We start from the raw sequence: 9,897 nt of genomic DNA on the forward strand, positions 1-9,897 counted from the left end.
TCAACTTGTCCACACTGTTGGAATTACTTCTTTGCCCCATATATATATCATACCTATATACTTACGTTTTATGATGTACTATGAATATATTACATTTACGTACAATAATGCATGTTTATCATTTACATATTGTAAATACTTACCAAGATGTCCAAGTCTGGTCAAATCATTTGTTGGGCACTGTTGACTGCGCGGACAGGTATGAGTCAAATGCAGATGGAGTATATCAAAATCGTGCTTGTCTTGTAATCTACATACTCCATACAACCATCAGTACAAAGACTAAAACAAAAATGTAGTTTTTAAATAATAATATAATTATGCTTTTAATATATATACAGTACTTTTCTATGATCATAATCATAATGCGTGATCGATTTGTATTATTATGTTCTCTTTTCAATTAAGTATATATTTAACGGTTATTACATTTAAGTTCCTATGTACAGTTTTATATGGCATAAATTGTGAGTACGCCAATTTATCAATGCACTCATGTATTTATATTCGATCATGTGCTAAAATAAGAATGCTTTTAAATGAGTACGTTTATAGAAACATTATTTTGTGACGTCCGAACAGTTAGTTATTACATCTCACAAACCTTACCTGTTATAGACAAGTACAGAACCCTTTCAGAGGCCAGTGGTCAGATCCGTTGTGCTTCTTGACAGAGAGACCATGAAAGAGACGTTGAGATCGAAGACTAGGAAAGAGAGTGCAGCATATTGGCTCAAGCCAGGATGAACATTAGATTTCATTGTATCGCACTACATTTATCCAATATGTATGTCCACGTTGTAATGTATCTGCAGTTTTATCAGCATAATACGAGTTCCTTTTAAGTAATTGTAATATGGGGATAGAACTCTCCCGCTTGCTGTTCTCTTGCTTTGTTTAACAGTTAATTAAAGAAAAAAGAGAAATTTACCGATATAGTACTAGTACAAGCTAAGCCAAAATACCTCAACAGATCAATGAGCTGTGATACCCGCTGCTTACGTAGTTACAGTTACAAGGAATGTAAACACAATAGCAATATCTTTTTGTCACTATGTGAATAGCTTAATGTATGCATTTGATCGTTCTGTCTCATAAAGTCTTATAGAAAAAGCTAAAGCATCTATTCATGATCTGGTACAATTTATCTGTACGTTTTTCAGACAAAAGAAGCGATGTCGTACTTTACAACCAGGAAGATATACTCGGTACGTATATGCTATATATAAGTACAGCTCATTATTTCATTCTGTCTTTATCAATACATGGCGCCCATACATATCGAACTGCCGGGTAGGTTGAAGAGAGAGATTTCGACAAAAAATAATAATAATAAGACTTCACGCAAGCTTTTGTAATTTGGAGATAGAACTCTCCCGCTTGCTGTTCTCTTCCTAGTTTAAAAGTAAATTAAGGGAAAGAGAATTTACCGATATAGTACTAGTACAAGCTAAGCCAAAATACCTCAACAGATCAATGAGTTGTGTACCCGCTGCTCACGTAGTTACAGTCACAATGTAAACAAATAGCAATATCTTTTTGTCACTACTTGAATAGCTTAATGTATGCATTTGATCGTTCTGTCTCATAAAGTCTTATAGAAAAAGCTAAAGCATCTATTCATGATCTGGTACAATTTATCAGTATGTTTATCAGACAAAAGAAGCGATGTCGTACTTTACAACCAGGAAGATATACTCGGTATTTATATACTATATATAAGTACAGCTCAATATTTCATTCCGTGTTAGTCAATATATGGCGCCCATATATACATATCGAACTGTCAGGTGAGTTGAAGAGAGAGATTTCGACAAAGATAATTATTATAAGACTTCACGCTAGCTCTTTCCTGGTTAACAAGGGACAGTCAGCAGTTGGAATCCTATGTAAGTTCGTGATAAACACATTTAACAAAATACATGTTTTAGGGAACTGTCCATTTCGATACGAAGACATGGCTTGTATAGGGTATGTTATTTATATTGATGTTTACTTGTAATACTGTAGGATGTTTTCACAGAGATATCACAGAGAGACGAGGTAGCTTTATATACCTTCCACGAATCCTATTATGAAAGTGTGTCGTTCCCTTCCCGGTGCAGTTAATAAACATGAATATTATATATATATACCATCGTTATATCTGATTCGATATTAATTATGCAGCATAAAATATTCGTTGAACGAATAGTGTAGCAAGAACTGCAAGCCTTCCGTGCATCGTTTTATACGTAGACTGCTATAAATAAAACATGTATACTTAAAGTAATACATCAACGTGTTTTTAAAAGGTGTCACTGATGGTATCGTAGTACATTCATATATTGAAAAGATCATGTGTTGTTAACAATATTTTTTTGCTCCCCCACAGATTTGTTCATAGAAGGTACACAATCATATGGCGGAAAGGAAGTATTTAAAGGGTGGCTACCTAGCCAGCGGTGGACAAATAGAAAACGAACAGGGTTTGGCCAATTTTATGAAATCATCAGATGATCTTGGTGATGATTACAGTGAATCGGGAGATATAAGGATAATTGATGACGAAGAAGAGTTTGAAAACTTTTTGAATGAATCATTTGTTAGAAGACCACCTGAAACCTTTTCGAAGGAAGCTGTTTTAAGAAGTTTACCAATAAGACCCAATATAGCAAAGGCATATCCCAGCAGCAGCCGCAAATTGACAGTCAGTGGCGCGTATTTTAATGACTTCAGACCTTTACGGAGAGGTGTTCAAGTTAGAGATTCAAGCAATAATGTTCATGATACCACAAGCAGGCGGACTGTTCGTCCTCAGACATCAAGATACTGTTTAAAATGGTTCGAGGATAATTCAGAAGAAAGATGTCAAGGGGGAAAGGGACCAACCACTAGGACAAGAATGGAGAAGACAAGGTATGATAATGTGCTGAAAAACAACATGTCATATCCCAGCAGCGGCCGCCAATTGTTAATCAGTGGCTCGTATGTTAATGACTGCACACCTTTACGGAGAGGTGTTCAAGTTAGAGATTCAAGCAATAATGTTCATGATACCACAAGCAGGCGGACTGTTCGTCCTCAGACATCAATAGCCTGCTTAAAATGGCTCGAAGATCAACAAGAAGAAAAATTTCAAGGGGGAAAGGGACCAACCACTAGGACTACAATGGAGAAGACAAGGTATGATAATGAGCTGGAAAACACCATGGCCATACCTGCTCTGGTCCCGGATCATACGTCAGAGGTGGGCAACTTCAAAACAAGTGAAAACGACAAACTGGAAGCAATTGAAAGCTTACCTCGTGTAAAACGGCGTCACAAAAAACACAAAAGACCCATTAAGGTACCACAAGGGAAAGCATTGATGCTCAAACCATTGCACGATGAAATTAATTCAGAATCAGACAGAAAACTTGACTTGGTGAAAGGATCAATCCGTCAATGGCTACCACCCCTACTGCCAAAAAGTCCCGGAAATGACACAAAAGGAAGAGTGGAATTTTGGAGGTTCCATCACACACATCCGATTTGTGCGGTTGGTAAGGTAGGTAGTCAAGAGGGCTGTGCATTGACGTATTTTGAGTGTCAACATCATCATATTGACAATCTGATAGTCCTAAGTTTAATAGATTTTCTAAACTGAACGCTTTCATAGTAAAGTAGAACTTGGAGTTCAGTTTAAGCTTAACTGGTGAAGCCAATGCACCGCTTCATCAGCAACGACGCATAAATGTGATAAAATTTATGACGCTACCTGGTTACACTGCATAAAATGATGACGCGATGATGACGTTCTCAGAATAATAGTGCGTGTGATCTGCCTTGAAAACTTAAACGTGAGTTTACATGAGAAGTGTAGGAAAAGACTAATCTTACATTGCTTAAACATTGTGGGAAAATTCTATTTTACACGGACAAATTTATACGAATAATATATCATTTTGGTATCATGTTAGTTTCCCTCTACCAATTCCGTCTTTGCGTATTGCAGAGTTATCCTCTCTTTGGAGCAGGTATTGATTGTTACGTCATTTGTCTGTGTGAGAAAATTACGTCGTTTTATCAAAAAATGATGACGTTTCTCTCACAAACAGGGGACGTAACAATCAATACCTGCTCCCAAGAGAAGATAACTCTGCAATACGCAAAGACGGAATACACTCTTCTCAACATGTTAGTCTATAATGTATCATTTATTATATAAAATCGGATGCAACCGCTGTAAATTAAAATCAAAACGCACAAAGTATATACGAAACTATTCTAATTCAGGAAAGCTCCATGGAAGAGGTAACGCGAGCTTTGAAAACAAAACTAATGTGGGGTGGCGATGTCACCCTCTACAGGGGAGCCAATCTGATAGAAGCCGGTAAGCAGACGGCCACATTGGCAGACACTCTTGGTGATGTTGTGTACCCAGTAAAGCTGTTCACCATTCAGACACCTTCTCCGCGTATTCCGCCTGAGGAATTCCAGACATCTGACCCCGACGCCATGGATCCATATCCGGATTCCGCAGTACGTGTTAAGATGTCGTGTGGACATGCAACGAGTAAGTTCACGATTTCGAGACAAAAATTAAGGCATGATTAATATCTATGCTCACAATGTAAAATCCATACTTTTATTGGGCATTTATAATATTTGAAAATAGAAAAATTGAAAGAATCTGATATTTCGTACAATTCAGTCATGTCAAGTGTGGTCAAAATTGGCCCAGTAGTTTTGAAGAAGAAGATTAAAATGTAAAAATAATCTGATATTTCGTACAATTCAGTCCGCGCTCTTTGATATATTCAAAAGGTAAGGCAGACAGCCATATTTAAGTGTGCTTCGCGATGCTAAGTTTTCGTTATTCCCGTCCTGATTATTAACACTAGTTGTCTATCATTATTTCATCATTGTACAACATCAAAGAAATGTTTTGAAAGATGTTATGAAACGTATTTACCAATATTAGAACTGTGGATGTTAAAAATGATTCCATTCGTCAATAGAGCATACCACAGAAGATGATTTATGGTAAGTTTTCCTCCCATTCTCGTCTGGAACAAATTATTAGGGTCACAACTTTTAAAATATATGACATTTATAATGCTGTTAAATGGAATTCAGTAATTTGGGGTTTTATATTGCTATTCAATGCCACTGAACAAATATTAAATTCCTGCTTTGTCTTATTCTGAGTACATTTCAAAAATTTGTTACAATTCTTTGAAATGATTCATCCATTGCTTAAGGTGCAAGTAAATGTGCTTGCCTAATTACATTGACAAAAATAAAATGATATTACAATCACAAACGGTACACTATATCATTTCTTGTCTATAGCAAATCTAAAATCTCGAGTTGTTCGAGTTATTGTATACATATAATTGGTTCTTTTGTTGGCTTTAGATATATGACATATATTATAGAATGATCAACAATAGTTCCTATTGATCACGTATGAGTGTAGGTACGAATGATTGGTAATTCCATACTCTTAAATAGAGCTCTATTTTACATCGTATTAATCGTATACATAGTTGTGGTCAACCTCATGCACTATCAAATACACAAACCTTAGGTAATTTACACACTGTTTTCAATATATCGGCGATTTAATTGAATATTATTAAAACACTTTTTGTTCTGTTTCTCAGCTCCCGACAATTTATATGGATATTGAAGAAACATAATAAATACCCGGGAACTGGCTTTCGTGTGTCCAGTGGTGCGCTGTGGAAGAGAATGGGGCTTCGTGGAGATTCACCTGAAAGCTTGTCTCACTTCCGATGAACGCAATCTGTTTGAGCATCTGCTTTCAAACGTCTTTTTGGAGGAGCGAGAAAATGTGCACAAATGCCCCTCATGCTTTGAATATATTGAAGACGAATCGAAAAGGAGGAAATGGTTTGCGTGCATTTATTGTCAAAGAGAAAATAGGAAATCCAAGTATTGTAACACTTGTCTCTAAGTATGGAAAGGAAGAGATGATGCTGCTAACTGTTCAAGGAAACAGTGTCGCCAAAGCCGAAAGAGAATAATAACAATATTGAAGGAGTGTAAGTGGAAAGAGATAGATGGCGCTAGGTGTCCTTCTACGCGGGCATGCCCTTCGTGTCACTTCATGATCCACCATGACAGCAACTGTAAACGCATGAAGTGCTCTAGGTGTAAAACAGACTTTTGTTTTATCTGCCTGGCGATCAAACCCAAACATTCGGACTATTATGAGGGATGCAATGGTGTTTTTGAAAAATGTGATGTTGCTCCAATCCAGGACACAACAAAATGTTGATGGTTCTTGGCGACTAGAGAACAGTATGCAGTTTTGAGTGGATATAGTGGTGAACGAGGCCGGTAGGTCATATTTTTGAACACATTGAAAACATATTACTGTGTAAAATACCTACACTGTGCTGTATTCGTACAAGAGAAATGTCTCGTTTGTGGTTTTGGATTTAACAGTACAATATATTTGCCACTTGCAGCCCATTCAACATCCAATAAACATGCAAGAACTTAATGTTGTTTTTGTTAGAGTCGGGGCGGGGCTTAAGAAATCGTGTTAAAATTCTACTTTTGAAGAATAAAATTTGGACTAAAACCATTTAATTGTGAGTTTTGATCCAAACTGGAAGTGGCTTAAGAACGGTGGGCGGGGCTTAACGAATCGTAAACCTGACCAATGACCAGGCTGATACCTGTCCTTAAGAGATTACAGAGAAACGACAACCGATTGCAAAGCCGCTCTTACCGTTAGATTCTTTTGATGTACATCAAATGATCAAACTAGTCTTCTTGCTCCATCAACAAGGTAGCCCACACTGAGCCTTCGGTTTTGCTGACATATTTCAGGGGTGCAGAGAGCAAAAAGGAGCGTATCCGCTAGAGTATTGAGGATGAGGGGACTGAGGATCAGTTTTAATTATGTCATTTTTGCCATTTTCGAGTATCTTTGGACCCAGATCCAATGCCAACTTGGTAAAAATCCCGTCATTTGTATGGTAGAAAGACTATTCACTTCTATTTTGCCACACTCCTGTGCCTTATCCCTCAGTTTATGTATCAATTAATCACATTTTAAAAAGAATGGTCCAGATCTAACTTGGTTAAATCCTTTTATACACGAGAACAATTAATATTCACCCCCACTTCCCTTATTGGACCCTACCCATTTGCCTCCCTCTCCATTTATATACCATTGAGTCTCCTTGACCAAACACATAACAATGCTCTAGACCAAATTTAGACAACTTCACTGAGCCATTCTTTACAAGAGGTATTTTAAAGGAAAAGTTGATGGGCGATGGATAGACCAGGCTGCCACACAATGACAGAAGCTTCATCTTGCCTTGCTGGTCAATCGAGCTCAAAATGAACAAACAGTGGTAACTCTGCTGATAATGATACTCAAGTTACAATTCCAGTGATACTCGCATTCAAATATTGGCAATAATAGGCGACAGCATATGAGGCATGCCATGAATAAAATGACATTCAGTGAACAAAGGGGCGTAAATCTGTATATTTAGGTGTTCAGAACCAAATTTCATTGGGTGACACTGCCATATCACATACAAAATTTAGTACTTGTAGGTGACAAAGAGTTCATGAGATAGGCCCAGACAAAGGGATAGAGTGGCATAATGAAGGACTGACTGACAGACTGTAAAGGTTGAAGACTAGCAAAACCTACACAATATACAAGTGTTCTGCTGTATGCATAATGTACAGTAGAGCCCTGATTAAATTGATAAATGTACAGATTTATTGAGAACAAGGTTACCGCGAGCGGTATATAATACGCCCGTCACACATTGAATGAGCAGTTGTTTGTATGATTGAAATATATGAAGTATTTGTGAGTATTTGATATTAAAAGAGAAATCATTCAACATAACTGGTAGATCAATGAGTGCAATACAACATCATGGAACGCATGCATCGCATTAATGAAACCAAGGGTAATAACTCCAGTAATTATGGTCGGATAATGGCGGTTATCGAACTTGTCCGAGGTTTCATGGTAATTAAACTTGTTGTGAAGTTTGAAGTTAATCCGTTAATAATTACCCGAGATATCGAGCGGACACTGTTTCAGCAAGTAAAGGGGCATAACTCCAGAAATTATGGTCGGATAATGGCGGTTATCGAACTTGTCCGTTGTTTCATGGTAATTAACCTTGTTGTGAAGTTTGAAGTTAATCCGTTAATAATTACTCGAGATATCGAGCGGACACTGTTTCGGCAAGTCCATAAAGGGGCATAACTCCACAAATTATGGTCGGATAATGGCAGTTATCAAACTTGTCCAAGCTTTCATGGTAATTAACCTTGTTGTGAAGTTTTAAGTTAATCCGTTAATAATTACTCGAGATATCGAGCGGACACTGTTTCGGCAAGTCCATAAAGGGGCATAACTCCAGAAATTATGGTCGGATAATGGCGGTTATCGAACTTGTCCGTTGTTTCATGGTAATTAACCTTGTTGTGAAGTTTGAAGTTAATCCGTTAATAATTACCCGAGATATCGAGCGGACACTGTTTCAGCAAGTAAAGGGGCATAACTCCAGAAATTATGGTCGGATAATGGCGGTTATCGAACTTGTCCGTTGTTTCATGGTAATTAACCTTGTTGTGAAGTTTGGAGTTAATCCGTTAATAATTACTCGAGATATCGAGCGGACATCGTTTGCTTGCCCGCCCACCCGCCCACCCGCCCGCCCGCTCACGTGATAACATAATACGTCCCCGTCTTCGACGGGCGTATAAAAATTGTCGGATAGAAGTAAAAACTAGCAAGCAACAAATAAAAGCGCCTTTTATCAGCAAGTATACTTTTATTATTCATTATATCATATATATATATATCCCGAATCATACAAAATCTCATCAAAATTGAAAATATATGGGTGAAACAGATCTATATAAAAGCATACAAAAATGTATTTTAAGTCCATACCTCTAAAGTCTCTTTTCAAAAGAGAGCAAGGAAAGAGGAAGTCACCAATACAACATTCTGCTGTTAAAACTACAACACAAGCAGTAAGATAAGGGAGGGCTACACCCACATATTTCCATTCACCAAACAATGAAACTATAATTCGTAACATCCCTACACTTGTATATCAATAAATGTACAGCCTTTCAAAAACTAAAAGGCTTCAACAACTCATTCACCCCTAAAATTTCATAATGAACTATCCCAAACTTTGAATTGGTAGAGTTCAAATGTGTCTTTTGGGATAAATGAGTTAGGTATTCTTATGACAGAACTTTCACACCTCTGAAGTGCTTTGAATGTCTTGATGAATCAATGTGAGACCGTCAGCTCTGAACGATGCTGATCGACATTGTATAGGTTAAATTGTTCAAAAAATGGGTCATTAATTGACATTTTTCTTCATTTTCTTCATGTTTCTTGATTGAAAAATAAATCATTCTCTAAAAACAGGTAGATTAGAATATAATATAAATCAAAAGTGTATTCAAAGTATAAAATGTTTTATCTATATCATAAACAATAAGACAATGAATGATCAATGTAAATATAAATGTGTAAGATGCTACAGAACACAAATTAATATATTATATATGTGCGTTATAAAAAAAATGAAGTACAGGTATCAAACAAACTAATTTGCACTTAAAAATATAATCTCAACACCTATGGCTATTTAACATAATTAATAAATGTTAGCTTCAAACTGAAAACATGAGTTAAAAACTTGCACCAATTTACGCATTATGCTGGAATGAGAACCTCCAGACAAGTGTTTATGCTGGATAGGGTGACCTTTAAAACCAATGACCTAGAGGGCATAGGTCAGTACTGACCATGGAGTGTCGGGACAAAGACAGGCAAAACTTGTACTAGGCGGTTTATCCTAGAGGGTCAAATTTTCCTGCATCTCAATCACATCA

At 36.9% G+C, this 9,897-nt stretch overlaps 1 protein-coding gene across 6 annotated transcripts; it reads left to right on the forward strand.

Annotated features, from left to right (window-relative positions):
* Nucleotides 1–396: 396 nt before the first annotated feature.
* LOC110443613 lies at nt 397–6,566 on the forward strand. 6 transcript variants are annotated; one of them, XM_021487937.1, is made up of 5 exons: nt 397–787; nt 1,164–1,208; nt 2,375–3,529; nt 4,258–4,537; nt 5,631–6,566. In XM_021487937.1, the coding sequence occupies exons 3-5, from the start codon at nt 2,402–2,404 to the stop codon at nt 5,654–5,656; spliced, it is 1,434 nt and encodes a 477-aa protein (XP_021343612.1). In that variant the 5' UTR covers nt 397–787; nt 1,164–1,208; nt 2,375–2,401; the 3' UTR covers nt 5,657–6,566. The 6 variants fall into 6 exon arrangements, with proteins under 6 accessions (XP_021343612.1, XP_021343608.1, XP_021343609.1 ...); XM_021487933.1 differs by lacking the exons at nt 397–787; nt 1,164–1,208 and adding an exon at nt 1,223–1,889; XM_021487934.1 differs by lacking the exons at nt 397–787; nt 1,164–1,208 and adding an exon at nt 1,223–1,790.
* The last annotated feature ends 3,331 nt before the right edge of the window (nt 6,567–9,897 follow it).

The sequence above is a fragment of the Mizuhopecten yessoensis genome, unplaced genomic scaffold, assembly GCF_002113885.1.
Source record: "Mizuhopecten yessoensis strain PY_sf001 unplaced genomic scaffold, ASM211388v2 scaffold716353, whole genome shotgun sequence".
NCBI lineage: Eukaryota > Metazoa > Mollusca > Bivalvia > Pectinida > Pectinidae > Mizuhopecten > Mizuhopecten yessoensis.